The following is a 25,075-nucleotide window of genomic DNA, read 5'->3' as shown; positions in this document are numbered from 1 at the left end:
AAATCTACTTTTATCTTTCATATGCAGTAGGCTACATTTTGTTACATCTGTCACATCTTAGTAGCCTAGGTGTTTGAAACAATTACGAAAACATGTTGAATTATATCTTAAACGCTACTTGACACCAGGTTTATTGAATTATAGATGTGATTAACGTGGTTCATTCAGTAATTGGCAATAGCTAGTAATCTGGTTATCTTTCCCTGACAGAGATTTCTTAAGAGAAATTATCAGTAAAGGCGTCTGCTTTATGAATTGTTTTATTGTCTTTTATCAATGTTGAGCAGCACACACCCCCAGCACTAAAAATCCTTGACCATGCTCTGCCACGTACACTCACTTTTATCATCTTGTTTTGAAGCAGGATTTACAGCTGGAGATGATTATGAGCCTTAAAAGTTCCTCTGGAAAACTTTTGCTATTAAATAGGGTTTGTCATTTGGAAAGAGATTGACATGCATGATCACAATTCAACTGCCTGCTGAAAAAAAATCTTAAACCAGTCTACCGATTTTGCTGGTAAGCTGGTCAATAAATCCAGACTAGCAAACCATTTTAGAATGGTTTAAGTTGGTTTTTCCAGAAGGCTATATCAAAATATCTCTCGCAAATAAAAAAGCTTATTTAAATGTTTGTTCAGACCACCCACTGAAATTATAGTATGCTGTTTATACATGTATGTTATTATAGCAGCTTCTGTGACCTAAAGATAAGATTTAAAAAAGATAGGGGCGAAAATAAACAGCAGCACACTTTTATGTAAAAATATAGCCTTGACATTTATTATCTGTTCACATTAAAAGTTTGTAATTACCCTTCTCACTGAAGGCAGTAATTGTAAATTGGTAGTAAATTACCAATTTTTAAAACAACAAATGAGTGTGACATTTTCTCCTGAACACATCACTAACTAGTCACAGTTAAGGGGTTGTTCAGGGTGGATTTTTTTTTTTTTTTAAATCCTAAAATCATGAATTAGAATAGACTAAATCCATTTATGAAAAAAGGAAATCATTATATTTACAATTTAAGTATGGCTCATACAGAAAAATATGAAATGCACATACTCTCAGCATACATAAAATAATTACCAGCATTTTGGTAAATAACAATATTTCCAAGGCACAAAATGTTATGTATTATATCAGGCTACTGTAAAAGTAGTATAAGAGCCAGTTATTTGTAGCAAGATGTTAAAATACTGTACAATAAAACAAACTCTGATCACATTTAGGCCTGCTGTAACATTTATGAAACTCAAACTCATTGAAAGGAGAAGAAAACTTGCATAGCCTTTGTATTATATTTTCTGACTTTTTGAATGCTGCTGTGACCCCTTGGGTTGTATAAATATGCACCACTAGTTTGTTTTAAACATACATACAGCAAACAGATGAGATGGGATTAGCATTTACATTTAAAGTGTGATTAATGCACACCGTTAAACTCAATTATTTTTGGTTTAAAGTTCTTAAAATGGGAAAATCTGAAATATTTCAGTGTCTGTACTAAAAACCTTAAATTTAACAGCTTGTGAATATAAATCAGTTTTACTGTGTCCAAATGTTTACGAGAATGAATTGTCACGCTTAACACAGCCTATTAAAAGTACCAAGTAAAAAAAAAAAAAAAAGCTTTGTTTCTCTAGAGCACTCAGATGGCCTCTTGTTTAGTGATGGTAGATTGAGGGATAGAGCTTGGCTGCTTGGGAACTGTGGCTATAACCCCAGGTGCCATTTTGTAGAGATCAGAACCTGAGGCTGTGGGGGGAGATGGGATTGGAGTTTCCGGAGTGGCTGTTTGGAAAAAGAGCAAGAAGATACATTAGCTCAGGGGTCAGCATGGGGTTATTATGGAACCTTAAATAGACATAATTTGCACAGCATGATAACATGTGAAAAAAATAAACCACTGGTTGACACAAAATAAGCATGCTTATGAAATTTCTGAAGGCATTAGGGTAGGAAAGAATTACAGTAGCCTTCTTTGACAAAATAAGCCTGATTAGTTTCTACGATTCTGGCAGGGATTACTCCAACAAGCCTGTTTGTCCATACCTGATTCTCACATTTTAAGGACCTGTATTCTGTGTTAGATCTTTATTCATAACAAATGTTCATTAATTTACTTCAAGAAGATACAGTTACTTACACATCTGGCCATTGTGAATCGAAGTGGCAATGTTGGTGGTAACTATGACATTGCTACTGAGGTGCTCCTGGACCAGATGTGGGTGTAAAGAGTGATGGGAATGAGGAGCTTCATTAGCTGAACCTGACAGGAAAGGAGGGTCATTAAATCTCGGATTGGGAAGATAATTTTCAATTCTGAATCAAAGAACTTGTTTTTTCAGTCAATAGGATCTACATGTTAAGAATCCAGTATGTATAGGCTGCCTTTTTTATCTTGGTTTTTAAGATTATAACAAGCTGTTCTTGTTGTTCCCAGATATTGCAGGTTTTGAAAGCTATTCAAAGTTAAAGGTTATTTACAGAACAAAAGTGCAGTGCCACAGTTGTCTGATAACCATGAATTTTCACTTCTAGAACTTCTTTCTTTTCATTAACAGAAATCAGTTACCTCCTAGAAGCATCTCTTGTAGCAGGTTGTCTATCTTCGCCATCCCAAACAATTTAACAAACTGGATTTGCTCGATCATTTGCCAGGTGATACTCTGTAGCGTCGGCAACAGGAGAAGTAGCTCGCCGAAGCGTCCCCGTGAGTCATACTGACGATCATTGATGTAGTCCTCTAAACTAACTTGAACTTGATATCGCATACGTTTGATCTTGCTTGGGTCGCTTAAACCTTTGGCATCTACGTGATTAGAGAAAGAGCATCACATTAGATGTGTTTGAAAACTCACTTGACAATCTGTTGTGCTTTCTCTCTTTTTAGGACAGTTTGTTATATACCTGGATCAAAAAATACAATGGCCTTCAAGCAGGCATATTCATTGTCATCGATCTGGAGATCTTGGAAGGGAAGGACTAATTCGTCAAGGATCCTTATAGCCACACGGCTCACCTCCAATTCGGGGCAGTTTCGAGGAACTATATAATCATTACCTGAGAGAAACAAGGAAAATTGTGAGGTAAAATTCTGCTCTTCTGCTGTCATATCCACACTACCAATGTGTTTTGCTTTTTTACTCACCTAATAGTAAAATATCCTTATACAGCATGGAGCGTTTGGAAGCTCCTAGTAAGAGATGCTCACCAGCGTGAGCTCGCAGTAAAGCCACCTGAGACAAATTAACATGCATTTGTTTGGTTAGAGTCCTTTTTATGACCATAATAACATTATTTTCACTCAAGATATAAAGCATCTGGGGGCAAAATAAGGTCTTCATGACCATATATGCATGTGTGTTTTCACGTGCATGTTTGTGTGAGAAGATGCAGTTTGAGACGGTCTCACCCACAGCTAAAACACTGATCATTTACCATGCCTCAGTGCTCAGCATGTTAATGATTCTAAATGTCTCAAGAAGAGATGTAACTTTCAATCCAGCTCATCATATTCTAACCTGAGCCATCTGAATACATTAACCACCAATACTAAAGATCTCTGAACTTTTTTTCCAACTAAGACAAAAATTTGAATCAATTCACACCATTATCCATGAAATATATATTGGGGGAGCATATTTTTAGCTAAATAAGAGGTGTCTATCCTACCTGATCATCCAGGGGGAGGTCACAGAATGCAGGGATGTATTTGGCCCATTCCACCAGCACCAGCAGCTGCTGTTTCATTGACTCGCACACATCTGTTATAGTGGCGACTTTCTTCGTTCTGATGTCACCGTTCATGATAGGACCTGGTGATGAGATCTACATAATAGTTTTCAATTATTAATTTATAAAATTATTATTTATTATTTATTTATTATTATAATTATTATTTATAAAATGCAATACTACCTATAGTAATCATTTATATGTATAATTATGTTATAAATATAAATCCCATTATAAATACAAAATATATAATAGCAACACACTGAGTTGAACTGCAGAAATATTGACTGTTTCTGAACAGGTTTCCAAAACAATCCCCTGGTCTACTATTGGTCAGATAGTCCCCAAACTTATACCATTGGTTGAGCCAGTGTTGCTATGCGGTTCTGATTGGGATTCTCAAACAAACAGAGCAATGTTGTGCCCCACAGTCAGTGTTGCCAAATTTGTGGTTTTCCCACTAAATTAGGCCACTTTTACACTGTTGCTTCTGATTGTTTTTTTAGTCTGCAGGTTCCGCCGGGATCTAAAATTTCACCCTTTGGAATGTGATTTTTACCCCCCAGAATCCAATTTAGAATAGCAATTGGGCTGATTTACACTTTTCAGAAGAATCAACCTGCAGATGTCTCATTCCTAGTCTCTGCATATTAAACTGGGTTAAGAGAACATATTTTACACAATTAACCTTTAATGTTTCTCAACATTTGCTAATAGAGTATTTCCATTTGAATTACACTACGTACCTGTCTAGAAAGGACATCGGCCTGAATGAGTGCGTTTATGGAGGGTAAGCTGCTGTCTTCATAGCTGGATCTTCTGGTGCTAATCCTGTCTCTTTCATTCTGCACAGCTGAAAGGAACACTTTCAATCAGCAAATTAAAGTAGCATTCATTAAAAAAAAAAAAAACAGAGAAAGTTTATTTTACCAAATATAGATGTTGTACAGACAAAAAACGCTCTTGGTAAACCACTGAAATATACTCTTTGGTTATCAGTAGCAGTGAATGCCCCCCAGTTCCGACAACCAATCGAGATAGCAGAGATGAGGGATATTAGCTGACTTTGTGAGAGGGGGGAGTCCTCAAGGTTGCGCTTTTTTATCAGTGTGCGGTTATGATGGCTCTAAATGTTTGTTCAGCATAAACCAGACATAGACCTCAGTGCATTTTTGAGTGAACATTAACAAAATGTCTCTCGCTAACTCTCTCCCTGCTGTTGCAACATCTCCCATTTGCGCCACCTCATCCCCTAACCTTCCAAACAGGACAGGAGCATTTAATCTCTGTTTTTTTTATTTCTTTGGTAGCATTATGTGAATGTAATCTCATAGCATGAGCAAGTACCTTCCTTCTTCATCCCAGCTCGAAAACATTTCTTTAGTCTGCAGTACCGGCACTGATTTCTCTTGTCTTTGTCCACTATGCACTGTCTGTTGAACCTGTACAGAAGCATAAAAAAGTCATTTGACACATTAAATGGAAACTTGCAGGATTCTGCAAATTATATATGCAAAATTTAGCCAAGGAGGTTGTTTTTTTCTAACCTGCAGGAGTACATGTGGTTTTTGCGTACACTGCGTCTGAAAAACCCCTTGCATCCGTCACAGCTGGAGGCTCCGTAGTGCTTTCCTGTGGCCCGGTCCCCACAGATGGCACACAGGGTTCCCAACCCTAAGTGGTTGGCAGCATTCATGCTGGCACTCTCAGCTGGTGAGGAATCTGAAATCATGAATTTATTGTCACAAGAATGCTTTTTTTCAAATCATGCAACAAAAACAGTGTGAGAAAGCAAAGCTGCTTAAAACCCGAGATTCAAAATAAATAAAATATATGTGAGGCTGTGAAATATATATTTTTCTGAATGAGGCTTAAATATCTGGGTTGCTGATTGAACTAGTCAGACTCCTGATTCCAGACCAATCAGAGTTAAAGTAAATAGGGAAAAGGTCATGGGGTGAAAAGCACTCCCAAAAAGACATTTTTACAGTTAAATCAATTGGCAGTGTATCATGATCATCAACGTGTGCTGGAAAGGACTGTTTGCTAAGTAATCCAGAAGTAATTAGGACTAAACCTTTACAAAAGCTACAAGAAGTTCATGTTATATTATATAAACTCTAATTAGTGTTCTTGATGACCTACAAACAAATTCAACAGAAAATGTCAATTGAACAGAAATTCTAGAAACCAATTATATATATATATATATATATATACATATATATAGTCCTGTCTTGAGGTCCTTTGCCTGTCCCGTTCCCCTCTCTCTTCTCCCCATTACTGCCTGTCTCATTTACACTATCCTACAAAAGGCCAAAAATATAGCTTAAAAAATGATTATGAAGAAAATTATTGATGGTGAAGACAGAAATCATTGAAACATTCATGATTTCAAAGGAAAGATGTGTGAGTTGATAAGTGTTCATTTTTAGGCTAGAGGTAGTCAGAGATAATTACATTAAAACCCCAGCAGTGATCAAAGGCAAAATGTGGTTAAATGACTCATCGGTGTGAGTGATTATGTGATGATTATCTAAATGGAAAACAATTTGTGAACTGCTTAAAAATAAATGTGATTAAAAATATTACAATAAAAAAAGTAAGAAAAAATGGCTATATTTCATTATTTAAGAAAACATTTTAATAATAATTAAAATAATTGTATATACTCTTGAATAAATAACCTCAACAATGAATGCCAATGTAACAGTCAAAAAAAATATATTTATGTTCACATTTCAGTATATATACATACTCAAAATGTAAACATTTTATAAATTTGACTCTTACTACATTGAAACTTTACCATAGATATTAGATTACTTTGTCAGGTCATGTTGACAGTGGTTGAATATCAATTTGTTCTACAAACCCTAGACATGGGAGACTTCGCTGCAAAACATTTACATGACACCCCCTTTGCTCAGTAATCATTCATCCTGGTGTCAAACTTCTTCTTGAAATACTATCCAAACAAGTCATTTTATCCCAAGCCAACTGTATGAGAACAAGCAAGAGGAGATGAATGAACCTCTTCTCCTTATAGAGTACCGTGTCTGCAGGACAGAGCATGTTGTGCTTCTTATCTCCTCCAGAAAAATGCATTTCAAATGGGCTTTTACAATCAGTATTGGGTGTTCTGTGCAAGAGGTTACGAACTTGCCAATTGGCACTTAACTAACCCTATCAACCCTGTTAAACATCTGCCTCCCACGCTTGACCATATACTATAAAGTAGTCACTAAAGGTCTCAAAGTTCACTGCAGGGTCTGAGCAGATGACTCACCTGTGCTCATCGCAAGCACTTGCATGTTCTCAAACTCCAGGGTGGTGTAGGCTGGATCCAAGGCCTCGCTATAGTCTGCCATCTCCATGTCTACTAGTGGTTTGGACAAACGCATTCTCAACTACCTGATGCTGGGGGAAAGACTTGTCCTCTCTACAGCATTTGGACACCCCCTCATAGGCCAAGCCCCTCCTCTCCTCTCGGAGGGGTAGACACCTCTGAGTGACAGGGGCCATGTCCTCAAGGGCAAAGATGAGGCTCGCTGTGATTGACAGTCCGGGCCTCCTCCCTCCTCGGTAGTGGGATGGCCCTTGTGTTAATGATTGAAGTGCTAAATCAGAGTTGTTGTTTTTTTTCTGAGACGGAGGCAAACAGGGCTTTATACTGTCTTATTTTTTGTCTCAGTTGTCTCAAATTCATTACTAGACAAAATAGCCAGTCTCAGCACTTTACTTTCTATAGTTCTTGACGCATTTTAGACAGTACAGAAAGATCACCCACATTCAACTCGAATGTATAAGATTGAGAGTAATGGTCCACATTTCAACGAGCAAATTAAGTGTTTGCTAAATCTCTGTTAATTCTAGCACAATAAACAACAGCTATAACTAGGACCGAGTAAAAATTGTGGCCTTTATGTAAAAGAGCTCATTGTTCTGTTGAACATTCTAAATGTGCACGTGATGCACAACTCAGTTCCAGTTGCATCAAACTATGCAAACTAGCATTTGGTACTGCGAAAAATAACTTGGTAAATTTGCAGTAAAACACTGGCAGCTGTGGTTGCCAGAAGAAATGGTTTAAAAAAATGTGGTGACACTTATGTTTAATGCATTACTCTTTCATGCCTTTTAGTGGCTACAGTTCACAAATAAATAAACACATCCACAATAATTGTATCACTTATAATCACTTTATTATTATTATTATTATTAATATACCTACTAAATGTTAAAATATGTACCTAATAAATAGTTAAAAGTTAGATAATAGACATGTTTGTATTTATTCATGCATTTATTTTTACTGTACATTATATGGCAATTTATGCTTATTACCCTCAAGATTTTTTGGGAATATTTTACAGTACAATTGCATGTATTGTCTTATTTAATATCAAATAATTTGTGAGGGTATAGTAAGGGAACTCACAGTTAATCAATTAACAGGTTTTTATTGTACCATTTTACATTACATATTATTTTCTTATTTTCCCATTCAAATTTCAAAAAAAATGTAAGGTTTGGTGACACAAGAAGATATTGTTTTTTAAGATAAGGAAAAAACTGAGGTGATCATCTATGTTGCAGTCTATGTTGTCCTAACCCTTCTTAGAGAGGATAAAACTATTTGTTACTCAAACAGGAAAGTTTGATGTTACAGTTGCGCAAATACCAACTTCAAGTACATAAGTATCAGGGCCAATGCAAACAGATGCGAGTGTAGTGCAGAAAGCAACATGACAAGCCATGGGTCATCGTTCTTCAGTTCAGACCTTCCATAGAGCCTCTAAAATCTCATGTCCACCTGCCTGGAGAACAGCTAACATACTGTCAGAGTGAACTTTTTTTGTACTCTATTAGAAAACAGGAGTCCTGGTTTTAAGAACATATTAAAATTTTATGAGGATTATTCTTAAAACAAAAAAATGCCAATGAGGTAAAAACATAATATTTTTTAGTGTAAATGAATGCAAGTTTGTTTAAGATCCGTCATTACTCTAATTAGTGTGGGTCCGTCGCGTTTCATGTTTTTTTAAATATTTAAATTAAATTACTCCACTTCATGAAATTTAATGAGAATGTGAGGTTATGTGTTTTATGTTGAGCTTGCTAAAACAGCCCTGACATTGTTTATTATCAGAAAATAGCACATCCCACCTGACCCACTAAATATGCTGAGCTGGTTCTAAACAAGCTGGAAAACACCTAACCTTACAAGATAGCTGGTTTGAATACATTTCAGGGACATTATCCACTTGCATATTCATAGAGATATTAAAGAATATAAAATAAATAGCCTACATATAAATTCATAAGAAGAAATGTATGTTAGCAAATTTGACATGGCTGTGCCGTAGTTGCTTGCTTTGATGCTTTACCTAAAGCTCTGACAGCATGATGTTAAGCTTACATCTCAAAATAAATGTAACAAATTTGAATAAGAACTGCATGTTTTTAGTCTTCCTTATTTCTGTATACAAGATGACTTCACTTCTCCAGCGATTAACCTGAGTAATGACATTCAGTGTACAGGTATGACTCACAATGAACAAATCTTATCTGAGTCACCATTAAATTCCTTATCACAGCGTACATCTCCGTGTTTCTGTTAACTAAGGCATGGCCTCTATAAAGAATAATCTGTAAAGTTATGGCCCTTTCTCACATGCACCTCAATGATCAGAGCAGGAAGGTGTAGATAACTACATTAGATCATTACCTCACATGGGCAAAAGCCTCTTGGTGAACAAACCTATTTAACAGATTTACATCTGCAGAATGTGCTGATGTGGATTAAGGTTGGTTTATGTATTCATTAACTGGCATTTGTGTGTCACTCAGACTTTTATTAATGTGGCAGGCCACAGGTGTAAATTACATATTTAATTTGAAAAAAGGACATTTAGAATTTTGAGTAAATATGCATAGATAAATTATCTGTTGTATTATTTATTTTATTATTTTACAGGTAGCTTATTACCTTACAGACTGTTAGTTGTAAAACAGTTAACCTAGTTTCCTCACTTATGCCAGTTATACACTTTCCCTAATACAATTATATGAATTTAATCATTTTGTTAATGATTCATTTTAATATTGATTTAGAAAAAGTGAATTAAATGCTGTCGCACGGACAGTGTTTTTAATCAATTACACCTCTGATGCTTTTGAATTGTTTTTAGTTCAAACCCTTAAAGGGACAATTCACCCAAAAATGAAAATTCTGTCATTTACTCACCCTCAAGTTGTTTCAAACCTGTATGAATTTCTTTCTTCTGCTGAACACAAATGAAGATATTTTGAAGAATGTCGGTAACCAAACAGTTGATGGACACAATTGATTTCAAGAGTATGGGGGGGAAAAAACGATTCTCTGGAAGTCAATAGGGCCCATCAACTGTTTGGTTACCGACATTCTTCAAAATATCTTCTTTTGTGTTCAGCAGAAGAAATAAATTCTTCCAGGTTTGGAACAACTTGAGGTTGAGCAAATGATGACGGAATTTCAAAAGTCAAAGCAACTCCCTCAAACTGAAAACATCCCTCATCAAACGGTCAGAATTTTCCTCCACTATCTGATCAATGTTGGAAGGTAGACGTTTACATGCCCACTGCAGCGTGGTGCAATCGTACTGAGTCTTATAACAGAAGACAATATGACATAGCACATGTCCTGCCCTGATCGTCTCCTCTGTGTGATATGAGGCAGCAATGTCATGTCCAATAATCAGTCACCCATACCGCCTGCCTGGGGCTAAAAGTCAGAGGGTTGATGTAACTCCTCTGCCTATTTTCCCCTTTGAAACTTCAAACTCCAGTTTGTGAACAAAGTCCTGTCTATCTCCACAATAAGGATCTCCGACCACTGACCAAACTCCATTTGAAACCACTGCCTATTTGTACTTTCTCTCCCATGAGTCTTTTTCATTTCACCTGTCTGACCAAATGGGAATAACAAGTAGCACTACAAAGGTGGATATGCAATTCACATCTTGTGGGAACCAGTGGCCTAGATGGAATAACATCCTCTTGGAGTACTCGGGAACGTGTTTTACATGGGAATATGAATCACTTTCTTTTGATTTTGAACATTTGCCATTTATAAGAATGGGAGAAGACGGAAGCAATATGCTTACTAAAGCACAATTGAGGCCAGTAGAAAAGCCTCTGTGGATTGACTGTGGTAGATGGCACAGATATGTGAGTATGGTGACATAGTGAACACATAGCAGATTGTCAACAGATCGGTTGGTTACCTGCAAACCACACAGCTCATGCTCTTTTGGGGCAAAATATTTACTTTTACTGAATGCTAATGCTATCTGAAACGTGGCATTTAATGCTTGTGTTAATATCAACTAAAGTAAGACTTCTGAAATGTAACTGAAATTGAAGGGGCCGATACGATAAGCGTGGATAATGCCCCTCCCATCGGTCTAAACTTTTTTTTTGTTGTTGTTTCATCCGGCTGTTGGGCTTTTTAAAGGCCTGTCAAAATGTAAATCAACGGTCAGATGCTAAATATTACAAGCATACAAGCATTTTCATTCATTCTGTTTTTTCTTTGATGGTTCATATTCTACTTTAATTGTATATTTCAGACAGCAGATTATAAAAAAACTCATTTTGAGAATAAAGCAAGAACAGAAGACAGAATTCAAATTATTTGCTAATCAAACATTGTTTTCAGCATCAAGAAATGGAGAAACATGTCGTGCGACCTATTGCTCTGACAAAGAGTAAGTTCAAGCAGTTTTTAATACATAACCAGGTGCAAATGAAGAGGATTTACAAGCGAAATCTGTAATTCCTGCCAAGTAGTAATTCACAATGTTGTTAGAGACTTTATGATGGCCAGTTAAGTTTTTTCCCTGGGTGTCAACTCAAAAACCGTACAAGCAAAGGACAGATTTTCATTCCAAAACAATACTTTCTAAAAGAAAGAATTCACCTTTTTTCCTTTCCCACATTATTTGCATTTTTAAATGAAGTATTTCAGACATTAGTACCAATGCATTTAAACAAATGCGTGATACCGTAAATTCAATCTTTTAGCAGTGTTTTAATTTTGAAATAGATACTATGTAACTCAAAGCAAAGCCATTCTTAAGACAGAACCATCATCTTCCGTAACGATTAACAGAGACAGTTATCTATGAAGTTCCCATAGTCCTCACCCATCAGGGTATTTGTAGTCTAGGTAATCATAAACCCCTAGGGCCTAATATTGCACAGCCTCCATAAAGTATTCAAGTTTAAAACTCAAAATCATTGGGTAATAATATGTTTGGCAAAAAAAGCTCACATTTGGCCAACCTTTGCTGTTACTTTCTGCTTATCTCTGTCTATGTCATGCTTTTCATCAGAAACACGATAAGGCCACTGATAGGATTTTGTCCTGCTATCAATAGATCAGTTTTATGGGATTAAATACTATTTGAGAACGTATGGTATACTGAAATGATCAAGCTGCTTTGTTACTTTCATTACATTACAAAAAGCTCAAGTAGCTCTGTGCACATCACGCAAGTAAACAATTGCATCTATAAACATTTAGAGCAATGCTCTTTGTAAATCAATCACATTTTCTGATAAGGTTCTTTCAATGATTAACAGTTTTTCTGCTGAGAATCGGTTTGCCTGTTGACCCAATCATATTTGCAGGCTGAGAGATGCTGCGTGGACAGTTATCACTCACTTGTTATCATCAATCAATCACCTTTTCATCACAGTGTACAGCTCGAAGGAACATTTTGCCCAAACAAGTTTAACTTTACCCCAGTTAATCGAGACTGAGTCCTACATGGTTATTAAATTGGTTTATAATCAGTAAACCCGTTGACGCTTGGTGTACTTTTATTCATTGGTGCTGTGTGGAGTCAGTTTCTTGTTTGAATATGGCAAGAGTACCAAGAAAATTACATAATTGTGTAATGAATATGATGTTTTACCAGTGTGATCACTGTTTAACCACTTCAACAACGCTACGGAAACTGTGGAAGTCTTTTTCCTCTCTGTTGTTAATTAGTCTTGGATGATGCCAGCATTTCTGTGATGATACATCACATTTAGGATTTCAGTTTATCAGTCTTCTAAACTATATTATTGTATAAAAAGTTTCATTTTTCATTGTTTACATTACAATTAGAGTCAAATATCATGGTCATGTAGAGAATGTTATGTCTGAGACAATATAAATCCGGGATTTCAAATTTAATTCAAACCCTGTAAATAAACAGAATATTTGAGAGATTTGCGAAAAGTAAAACAAAGAAATGTTATGATGAAACTGATTATTAAAGCCTACTATGTGTAGATGCAGGACTGCCATTTCAAACAGAATTTGAAATTTGGGTGTTTGTTGCCTGTTCTGTCTTGTCTGTCGGAGCGTTCTCAGTGTTCTCTGCAATGGTTTTTCACTGCGTGAGAAAATAGATGTGTGGCGTGAGAACAGTTTAGATTGCATTTCTGAATGAGTGAGACTCATTCGTTTGAAATTCTGTTTGAAATGCATTCAGCGTTTATTAAGTGCATTCAGCGTTTACAAGATTATTAATAGTAATATTATATTAATTTAAATTAAATTAAAATTATCATTATAGTAATATAATATTTATAGTAATGTACTTTAATAGTATAGTAATATAGCCTACCACCTGACAGGGTTCCCTTAGTTTACAGCATTAGGCTACTTGAAAAGAGATTTTCTTTGTTCTTGAGAGATAAAAATAATCATGTCTTATACCTGATATTTATCCAAATTAATCTATTTTGAATCGAGTTCATGCAGCTCGTGTGCTGATGTCATTAATGTAAAAGGAGTCAAAGAAGGACAAACCAAATACTAGGCATTCTAGAATTCATGTGAATTTCTTGATTCATCTTTTTACTCAGATTATTAAATGAATAATGTGGCCTAATCTGTAGGCTAATTGAACATTTTGCATTAGGCCTGTATTAGTAAATCCAAAACAGAAGCAACTGTACCGTTGAAACTGTATAAAATGTATATATAAATATAGTCCTGTATGTTAATCTTGGATTGTGTGAACTATGGAAATAAATTTTTTTTTTTTGAGAATGTATTTGAGAATGTACCAACATTTTTAATGTGCAGTTTCTGTGAAGTCCATTATTAAGCAGCTCCTCCATGTGGACAAAGCTTGCAATTACATCAGCAAGTTCCCTACAGCCCCGGGCCACAGAGCAGAACCACACAGGGCTTTACCAGTGTGACATAAAATCCCCAAAACTGTCAGGTCTGCTGTGATTTTAATAAGCACTGCATAACAGCCATTCTAACAACAGAACCAAACCAAAACAGGCTTTGTTTCACACTCTGACTATAAACCTCTAGAGATAAACAAGTCAAATATTCTTGTCATGATCATTTTTAAGACATTTGAAATCACTTTTAGCTTTAAACTGTTCAATTATGCTCAAGTATGTCTCATTCTCATTATTGTAATAAGTTAATTTTCTGCCCAAATTGTTTGAAAACTCCTATGTCTTGTATCAGAGGTAAACAAACTCTCGTAAACGACCTGCACGGACCTTCAGGCAGCTACGACTGTTCTGAAAGAAACAGTGGATCTATGCGGTCCTTGTACCTGTTGTGGTGTTGAAGTGGCCGGTGCCATGTCCTTCATACATCCTGCACTGGTTTGTGGTCCTGAGAGCTGGCAGGGACCCCCCTCTCCTCAACCTCCTCCACACAATGATCTATCCATTCAGGGAGTGCGAGAGCGTGTGTGAGAGCCGCCGTTCTCACTGCTGTACACACCGGCAGTTCGCCTAATCCCTTAATTCCTGTCACAATGAGATTTGATTGGGGGCTTGAGCGCACGGCCTAATATTGTCAAGAGTACAGAGCGTATAATTCACATCTGGCACTTCCCGTTTCTGAGGCCCCTGGATTCTCTCACAAATGGATAGGAAACATTAAGTCGTCATTTTGATGAGTGCGACACCAGTGTTCAGTCAGTGATAATACTTCTTAATTGAATAATACGTTTTCTGGTACTGATGAGAGAAAGTAGGCTACTGTGAAAAGTAAAAGTTTTTTATTTCTTAGAAATTACTTGTCTGAACTATTGGAGAGTGTTAACCAGCCAAAGCTGGGCAAGTTTTACTTGTTGCACTTTACAATATGGTTCGTTAACATTAGTTAATGTATTAACTAACTAATAATGAGCAATACATTTGTTATCTATTCATCTTTGTTAATGTTAGATAATAAATATCCAACTGTTCATTGTTTGTTCATGTTAATTCACAGTGTATTAACTACTGTTAAAAAATACAACCTTTTGATTTTAACCAATGGGTTAGTAAATGTTGAAATTGACAGTAACTAAGATTATTGATCTAATGATTATTAACTAATAAACCTTTTTTGTAAATTTGCTTAACGTGTTGGTGCCAGGTTGATGCAAAAGTTTGGGGTCATAAGATATTTTTGAAGTTTTTAATGCTCACCGAGGCTGCATTTATTTGATCAAAAATACAGTAAAAACAGTAATATTGTGAAATATTATTACAATTTAGAACATTATTTACAATATTAATATAAATCATTTTAATGTGCTGATTTGGTGCTCAAGAAATGTATTATTATTATTATAGACATTGAAAACAGTTGCGCTGCTTAATATTTTTAAGGAAACTGATACATTTTGTATTAATTGAAAGTTGAATAGAACAGTATTTATTTTAAATAATTTTTTTGCAACATTATGAATATCTTTACTTTCACTTTTGAACAATTTTATGCATCCTTGCTGAATACAATAACTAGTTTCCCTCAAAAAATCGTACTGGCCCCAAACTTTTGAAACTTTTAAATACTGTTAACTAGAAAAATTATACATTAATAAATTTTGTTATGTAGGCCTATTCCATAATGTATCAAATAGCACGGGGGATATATATTATATTATATATGGATTAGCATAGTTTTTGACACAATGTGTATTAAGTTACTTTTTCCCAAAAGTACAAATATTTCCATTTCAAATTTCAGTTTAAACTTGAAATATTCCCTGTAGTCTCACAATTATGCTAAACATGCTCAAAGTTATATGGATAATCATGGATTGTGTATTTAAATGATCTATCGCATGTCATACAGCAGAACCTGTCAACTTCCCAAAAGTATTTCATATAAACTAATATAAAAAATATATAATGTCTATAAAATGTGAAATAAACAAAATATTAATATAAAAAGCAGGACACATTTAAAGTATATAACCTTAAATGTGGATGAAATTGCATTATTCCAAGTTTGAATGCCTCTAAAAACATTGCTGCGTACTGAAGAGGGATGAGATCTTCTGCGATAAGGAGAAAGAAATGCTTCTGAAGTGACTATTGATCAGGAACAAATATTTCCAGACATGGAAGAGTCTTTGAAGGAGTTCTACTTTTAGCAACATTACACACACACACACACACACACACACACACACACACACACACACACACACACACACACACACACACACACACACACACACACACACACACACACACACACACACACACACACACACACACACACAGACGGTTGAAGCTTGTTGACTCTGTAAGCTGCTTGTTCTGGCCTTGAACAGTTTCTGAGCTGACATCTGGAGCTGCTGGACCTCCACCACTAAGTCATTCAGCATTTCAGGGCAACAGCACTATTGTGTTTAAAGTTACCATGAAATCGAATTCTTATTTTTTTATGGAATATTGCAGTATTTACTATGAATGATTTATCCGTGCACATCTTTTTTTATTTATATTCATAAGCACTCATAATATTTCATCAAAATAACTTCCGCTCCCTCTTGGAAATTACTTCTCTTCTCGAATGATGCGTTTACTGGCATGAGGGGGGGACAACCTGTCACTCACATGAGATCATAGCAATAACAAACCACAACCACCCAAGAAATTCCCCATGGACAAAATCAAGTCCCGCCCCACATTTCTTCTTGTTTAATAAGCCGTTTCACTCGGATACACTATTGCAAAAAAATGTCATGCCTACTTTAATTTTAGACAGTAGTCCTGCAAAATGTGCAAGTCAACTATTTTGCGCAAACATGCACTATTTCTACACCTGCAACATTGTCTATAATTAAATATGAATTCATTACAAATTTACATTACATATTTATGATTTTTTATCAAATTTGTAAAATAGGCAATGAAAGTTGAAGAATTTGTTGTGGTTGTATAAAAAATGTATTCATCTTTTTATTGCATTTATCTTGCTTAATGTTAATTATATATAAATATACTATTGTTCATTGTTAGTTCATGCTTGTTCACAATGCTTTAAATCATGTTAATGTAAATAACTTTTACTGATTAAAATGTATTAGTATAAGTAAAAATTAATATTAACTTAGCTTATTGTTTACTTTTAGTTCATGTTAAGTATTAGCTAATGTACATGCTAATATGTTTGAGCCTTCTTACATGATGTTTGTCAGCAGCATTTCACACTAGAATTTACACCGGCAGTGCTTTGCATTCTTTGTTTTCACGAAAAACACATTACAGCAGCTCTGAAATTATCTAGACCACAAAGCAGCTTATTCATAGTTTCCACGGATATGCAACAATAATGTAAATGTTCCACAAACTAGAGCTCTACAAAGACAAATATGTAGCCATAAATAAAACTCATTCATGTGTTGACATATACAGTTGTAAAGCTATACTTGTTTGACAAAATGTATTAGAAGATACTCTCTAAACGTTTTAAAGAGATGGTGACTTTGTGACTGTTTTTTGAATATTATATTTCATATGAGCAAGCACACAGTGTCTGGCCACAAGGAATTGACTGAAGCATCTACCAGTGCAGGTTTATGACACTGAACAGAGGGATGCTAAAGTTAACATTTGCAAAGCATTGCGTTTACTTTAAAAACTAAAGAGAACATGTTATATATCACATTCTTATAGATAGTATTACATAATATTACATAATAACTAATAATTACATAATAATTTATCATAATTAGTTTATAATTTATTTACAATAATAATAATATAGGTAAAGTACACTACCGTTCAAAAGTTTGAACAAACTTTACTCAGCAAAGATCCATTAAATTGACCAAAAGTGATGAAATCTATAATGCTACAAAAGTTATTTGTTTTAAATAATTGTTCTTCTGAACTTTCTATTCATCAAAGAATCCTGAGGAAAAAATGGTATCGGTTTCCACAAAAATATTAACTAGAGCAACCATTTTTGAAATAAGAAATGTTACTTCAGTAGCAAATCAGCATATTAGAATAATTTCTGAAGGATCATGTGACACTAAAGACTAATGAGTTATGGCTGATAAAAATTCAGTTTATCATCACATTAAGTAATTACACTTAAAAATCTTAAAATAGAAAACAGTTATTTTAAATTGTGATTGTGACAATATTCCTGTTTTCACTGCATTTGTAATTAAATACATTTTTAATAAATTAATTAGAGACTTTTTTCAAAAACATTAAACCTAGGATCTTATTGAACCTAAACATGTTGAGCGGTAGCGTATAATATTAAACTCTTTTTAATATCTAGGTCAAAACAGACAAAAATAAAGATGAATAATGCAGTGACATAATTTTGCTATGTAATATTGCCATGCATATCATTTTGCTGTGGGCCTGTTTTAGTTGCAATGAATAACTGTATCCTTAAGACATCATGTTTGGATTGCACATCCAGTTTGGTTTGAAGATTAAAGCCTAGAGATCCTTTATAATGCTCACTTTGTTCCAGCACTTTCTCCAGAGTACTCTGAGTCATTACATCCCAGCAAGAAAAGAGGAACTTCAGCCAATTTGTCCACATTATTCACCTTCTCACACATTTGCCACACCTCCCGAATTGCAGCCGTGCACCACAAGCTCCCACGAATGGCGATGATAGCTACCATACTGAGTGAAACCTCAACGAACCAAATGCCTATTCAACAACATGTTCCACCAAGATCACCAAAGCACCCACCATTTTTTTCCTGGAAGCTATGGAAAGAGACGGATTACTTACCATACGGTGGATCCATATGGGTGCTAACCTGTGCGTTCACATTGACCATGATGTCTCCTCTGCTCCCCACCACTGTGCTTTAGTGATTTCTTCTCTTTTAAGTGTAAAAGATGATGAGGAATAAACACATATAAGTTTTGCACAGTCCTCTGTTTCTGGTGAAGGTGTTGTTGGCGCAAGGTAAGGCCGGTACTCCTGTTATCTTATTGATTTTCCTAATCTGGGCAAATGTGGGTGGAGAGGTTAAACAGTAACCAGGCTTGTATAGAGACCAATCCATATGACAGCTGTAGCTATAGCAACAAGATGATAGAAACTCAAATAGACAGTTTGTTTAAATTTTTCTCAATTTCTCAAAGTCTCCATCTTTTTAAACTCATGCCATATTTAGGAATTAATTATTAAAGGTTACACGAGTTTTATGTAGCAAAGCATTAGGAGATGGAAGGAGTGAGAAAAGAAAGGAGTGGAGCGTTTACGCAGACTCATTTAGATATTCTGATTTGTCCGATTCCCATTACCTTTGACAAGAAATAGTCCAAATTCACTGTTTGACAACATGCCTCATATCAGCTTTCATTTCCACCACTGTAATAATTTGCCTTTAGACAGACTCAAGGGGTTTAGTTGTAACTGGTTCATCTTTGTGTTAGCAGGTTAGATTCTTAGCCATTAGACCAATACCATCCCATTTCAATCTTATAGACCTTGTGCGCCAGAGAAACAAGCGTGGCGTGCGCAGCCAGCTTTAGAGTATTATGTTTGAACTTAACATAGGTAGCTCAGTATGGGTATGTTTACACGACAACGTTGTACTAAAAACAAATTTCAAAAGCTATCACCGTTCACACGGATCTGCGAATACGACTAAAAACGCTGTATTATTCATGCAGGGCAGTAGTTGGAGATGACCTTTAAAGGTCCCATATTGTCAAAACTGAAATTTCCTGGCTTTTTTCATGATAACAGAGGTCTAGAGGCTATGGAACTACCATATACGTTTCAAAACAGTCGATCCACAGTCAAATACACAGCCTGCATAAAGTAGCTGTGCCTTTGCATGAGCTGTTGTGACTTCTGTATAAATGTGATGTCAGAACTACTCAGTCACCGCCTTCAGTCAGCACGCCCACCAATGGTGGGTCACTCAGAAAACAAATGGCCAATCAGAAGAGAGACTCATGAATATTAAGTAGACAGGCCAAAATCGACCTGTTCTTGGCAGAGCTCTTGAGAAAGGAGATGTAAAAATATATTGAGATGATTTTTGGTACTTATACCGCAAATATGTATTCTTAAGAACAAAACCTAAAATAAAACTTCAGAAAGTTGGACAATATGGGACCTTTAAGAGAAACCCCACACCTATAGGCTGAGGATTTAATAGGCATGCGCATGACATCACCGTTTTTCATAAATTCACATTTTTGTTGGTATCATTTTCAACTTGCATTTTGAAACCCGTTTTCAGGCCCCAAAAACGCTGTTTTTTGTGTAAATGAAAAACGCACAAAAAGTTTTCAGTTGAAAATGGTGATGTGCAAACAAAGCCTATATTTCTAAGGCATTGCTGTGCAAAAGTAATTAGCTGGTGAGGAAGATTTACTTATGGCAGAGTTAACGAAAGTTATCATAGGCATTGTAATGTTTGAAGCGGATGTCATAACAAATGTCATAGACTGGGAAGATTTTAAAACGAGAAGTTAATTCATAAATCAGTAAGGTCTTACCTTCATTCTGTGGAAATACAAACCAGAAGACAGAACACAACGAGCATAGCGCTGGAAAAGGGGCTGGGCATAAGGTCTTGAGCTGCCTTTTTTCTTAACTGATATAATATTAGTTTCAACAGTTTTTCCCATGAATATAATGTGATGCTTTTAGACAGAAGTGTATAGCATTACAAAAGTCTATTGTTGCTTTCACTTTTAAGCAGCTTCATGGGAAAGTGAATTTTCGATTTTCCCCAGATTTGTCACTAGAGACACCTATAGCCTCTAAGTTCTTCATTATCTTTACCGGTATATCCATTTGCCTTATTATACTTGCACTACCATTCAAATGTTTGGGGACGGTAAGATTCCTAAAATGTCTTTGAAACAAGTCTATTATGCAATGATATATAATATTGTGAAATATTTTTACAATTTAAAATAGCTATTTTCTGTTTTGTTAATATTTTAAAATACAATTATTTCGGTGATGTCAAAGCTGAATTTTCATCCTCATTACTCCAGTCTTCAGAAATCTCCAGTCTTCAGAAATACTCCATAATCCTTCAGAAATCATATGCTGATTTGCTGCTCAAGAATCATTCTTTATTATTATTATGAACGCTGAATACGGTTGAGCTGCTTAATATTTTTTTGTGGAAACTGTGATACATCCGTTTCAGGATTCTTTGATCAATAGAACCGCATTTATTTCAATCTTTTAAAACATTTACTGTCACTTTTGATTCAAATAATACGTCCTTGCTGAATAAAACAAAACAAAACAGTGATATATTCTTTTTTGTTACAGATGAATGATCTCAATTACCAGTAAAGTATTCCCTATATACACTGGATTGGAGACACTGCTTTGTTTATGGCTTTAATAGCCTTTTAGTCATGGTTTACAGCAGATCTGGCTCTTGTAGATGGATTGAGCACATTAATGAGGTGATAAAAGATGGTTTCGATCTGCAACTCAAACCAATCCTGGACCAGTTTCTCACATCGCCTTAATATGAGTAACTTCTAATATATTACTGAAATGAACAAATGATTCTTTGTTTTTTGTCTGCTAGGAAGGTGTCGGCAGCAGTCTGTCTGTGTTATAAGAGAAAATGTAAATAAAAGGTCTGTTTTTATGAGGACAAATGTGTTGACAATGCAGTCATGTCCTCTGTGTGACTTGAGTGCAATAGACATTTCAAAACGATAGTAACTTAGAAACCACCGAACACACGACTTTTCCTAATCTAAGGAAAATTTATTACCAGTACAAAAAGATCAAAATAATAATAATAAAAGAAAGAAAGTGCTTAACACCCGATGTGAATTGTCACTGCGATGCAACTTAGTACAAACAAATTATAAGTAAAACAGTGCAAACAAAGCCTTGAAAAACAACAAACAGCGAACATTAAACAACTTAATAAGTAATAAAGTAATACAATAAACATTGACAACTATGGGGTGATGATAAACACAACAACAGTTGATGCAATTTGACAATTACACATTTGATTAATTGGACATTTTACAGCACTTACTTTTTATAAAATAAACACAGAATAATTTTCCTTGTAAAAATGTAAAAAAATTTAGTGGTTACATTTTTAATAAAATGATTTTGAGAGATTTTAGGGATTTTTTTATTGCTTAGCCTCTGAAACCACTTTGATCTGATTTTGATCTGGAGTCACATTGGTTTTTATGGCATGATCCTCCATAGCTTGAGGGACACGCAGAGCATGGTTTTCCAGTCTTATATGGAGCCTCTCCTACCCAGTTCCCCCTAGAACAGAAGAAGCAACATATGCAAACTCCATTACTTTCACTTTTCTTTTGCTAGCAAAAATCTTCTCATTAAGTGCAACCATTATTTAAAAATGACTGTATTGATAAAGTAGAAAATGATTCTTACTTGATAGAATAGTTGCAAACCAGTAAGGTGGCCTGTTTCCACATACTCCCGAAAACATATATATTTGAACACCTTTTGACAGCACATCCAATCTTATTGCTGTTGGCCCACACCATCTGAAACAATAAGTAATTACTAAAATATATTCTTTCTGAAGGATCATGTGACACTGAAGACTGGAGTAATGATGCTGAAATGCCATCACAGGAATGCATTATAGGCCGCTTTATATATACTGTATATATAATTTTTAAGACCCACCTGAGTGTAATGTGTGCAGACAGAGCCACTGCATCTATTGGGGAAGGAGAAAGAGTGTCTCTCTCCATACCAGGATCTTACCAGATCAACGATTGATCTGTATCTGCAAAATGAAAGAAATAATAACAATCATATTCAGAATATACAGTGTCATTATAATCAAGAATTGATGGTTTTCAGATATTAATTAATTCATTAGTGTACCCATTTTTGGTATGTTTTTGTAAGGGTCTGTACCTTCCAGAGACAATGGACAGATTCTGTCCAGTGGACCGCAAAACATGAGGAGGTCCATGGTCCCATATGCACTGAGAGGCCCAGGACTCTGCAGATTTGGCCAGTCTCTCATCCCACACCTTTCCAAGAAGAGAACGTATAAACAGATAATTAAAAGCCAAAAGGACCAAGCAATGACAATAAATATGAACCGAGGATGTCAAGCAAAATTATAATAAGCGTCCACACCACAAGACTATATTCTTTCAGAAGACTTCTGAAGCCATACATCATTAATTCTATGAAGAACAGACTTAAATTTAACTTATCAAATCTTTACTTTAGCCCTGGTGATGTCTGAATCGTGATCAACGACTCATTTACCTAAATTCCTTTAAACGAATTCGCTGATATGAATATGATTCATAAAACAGATCTGATTTATTCAGACTCCAGTTTAACTCAAAGACTGAATGATTCGGTAGCCGTTAATAAGCTCACTTGACTTGAAGATTTTTAAATATGTAGCCTAATAAAAATTTGATCTCTTTTATGATACATTTTATGCATTAGTTTGAGTCCTTTTGGGGCGTTCTGTCACCATATAGGCTACATGAAAAAGATCGTCCAGGTTGCCTTGAAATGTTGCATTCAGAGGTTTTTATGTTGTGTGTTTGTTAAAGTCCCCGTGAACCGGAAGTTGCAAACGACTTTTCTCCAGTGTTGTGACGTATTTCCGAGAGAAACGGAATACTAAATGAGGCAAAATAGTGTGCGTGGCTTTTTTTCCAACTAGCACCTGATTGGATCTAGAAAAGTAGGTGTTTCATTCAAACACACAGGCAGCCTGTGTACTGTCAGTTGGAGGGGCGTCGTTACGGATGTTAAGCAGACACCCAAACCGTCAAACCTACGTCATCAGGGAAGGTCCTCCAATGCAGAGGGGAGGGGAAATTTCAGATTTTGATTAAAGATTACGAAGCCAAAAAATTTTTTTGTGTGGATTGACTTGCATGGATGAATTGTTCACAACAAAACGATCAATTTAGGCAAACAAAGTAAGTATGGTCAATTTTGAATTCATGGGGACTTTAATCCTAAAACAATATATAGGCCCTATATATATATATATATATATATATATATATATATATATATATATATATATATATATATATATATATATATATATATATATATATTTTTTTTTTTTTTTTTTTTTTTTTTTTTTTAAACAGTAGCCTACATAAAAATGCCCTACCATATATTCCATATTTGCTGCGGGTGGGAAGACATGTGAGCGCACGCGGTTGTGATAGTCCAGTAATGCCGTCATATCTTTGCTGGAGATAAAGCGTTTCCGCCGCGCTCGAGCTGCGCTGGTGTCGCTGCTGTTCCTCCGTACATCCTCCATTGAAACCTCATCGAGATGAAGCAGCTCTGTTGTGCCGTTCACCGCCACTGCTGCTGTCGTGCACGGCAGTGTCCACAAAGCGCCAGCAAAGAACAGCTGAACGCAGGCCAAATTCATCGTGCTGCCTTATGTCTGGTTGGCTACAGGTGCTTTATTTGTGGAAAGAGAATACAATGTCAACAATCTCTCACTGTCTTAGTTAGCAAAATAACACTTATATATATATATATATATATATATATATATATATATATATATATATATATAAGACTTCAGATATATAAGATGCAAAAGCCTAAGTCCGTCTAACGTTTTTCTTTAATATTAACATATATAAAACACAAACTTGTATGTTAGATTTGACAGCCCTAATATATACATATTCTTATCAAAGTGGCATGGTTTGACACAAAGCAAATCATAGGGTTACAAAAACGGGGTTTTGCAAAAGGGTTTAAGCAAATTGACAAATATTACATCCAAATGCCCTCACTAGTCTTTGGAGGTATTATATATATGACCATCTCAACTAATGGGAAAGGAAATACATCAACATCAAAGATATTTCAATAAACTTTTTTTTAATCTAATCAAAAAAAAGTGAACACATAATTGGTATTTAAGAGAAAAGTGTGGCATATACTTATGTAGTCCTGCAGTGTGAAGAGAGCGGGGGTCCTCAATGGTCTTCACAGCAGCACATGCCTTCAATAGTGACTCCAGCACTATAGCACAGCCTGGAGA

At 35.4% G+C, this 25,075-nt stretch overlaps 2 protein-coding genes across 4 annotated transcripts; both read right to left on the bottom strand.

The window, feature by feature from the left end:
* Positions 1-1,522: 1,522 nt before the first annotated feature.
* Positions 1,523-18,978, bottom strand: hnf4a (hepatocyte nuclear factor 4, alpha). Of its 3 annotated transcripts, none has more exons than XM_077218808.1 (10): positions 18,808-18,978; positions 5,291-5,465; positions 5,091-5,185; positions 4,490-4,596; positions 3,681-3,836; positions 3,157-3,244; positions 2,916-3,068; positions 2,581-2,817; positions 2,152-2,274; positions 1,523-1,796 (listed from the first exon to the last, which is right to left on the bottom strand). In XM_077218808.1, the coding sequence occupies exons 1-10, from the start codon at positions 18,854-18,856 to the stop codon at positions 1,654-1,656; spliced, it is 1,326 nt and encodes a 441-aa protein (XP_077074923.1). In that variant the 5' UTR covers positions 18,857-18,978; the 3' UTR covers positions 1,523-1,653. The 3 variants fall into 3 exon arrangements, with proteins under 3 accessions (XP_077074923.1, XP_077074924.1, XP_077074922.1); XM_077218809.1 differs by lacking the exon at positions 18,808-18,978 and adding an exon at positions 14,366-14,548; XM_077218807.1 differs by lacking the exon at positions 18,808-18,978 and adding an exon at positions 7,033-7,283.
* A 2,784-nt stretch (positions 18,979-21,762) lies between these two features.
* r3hdml (R3H domain containing-like) lies at positions 21,763-24,461 on the bottom strand. The gene is made up of 5 exons (XM_077218843.1): positions 24,179-24,461; positions 22,939-23,057; positions 22,702-22,804; positions 22,441-22,556; positions 21,763-22,311 (listed from the first exon to the last, which is right to left on the bottom strand). Exons 1-5 carry the CDS (start codon positions 24,446-24,448, stop codon positions 22,176-22,178), a joined length of 744 nt encoding a protein of 247 aa, XP_077074958.1. The 5' UTR covers positions 24,449-24,461; the 3' UTR covers positions 21,763-22,175.
* Positions 24,462-25,075: the final 614 nt, after the last annotated feature.

This window comes from Siphateles boraxobius, unplaced genomic scaffold (assembly GCF_051911475.1).
Source record: "Siphateles boraxobius isolate OS27281-9 unplaced genomic scaffold, OSU_SipBor_1 77, whole genome shotgun sequence".
NCBI classification, from domain to species: domain Eukaryota; kingdom Metazoa; phylum Chordata; class Actinopteri; order Cypriniformes; family Leuciscidae; genus Siphateles; species Siphateles boraxobius.
Note: the sequence above shows the minus strand (reverse complement) of the source record. Positions and strands in the feature narration are given on the sequence as shown.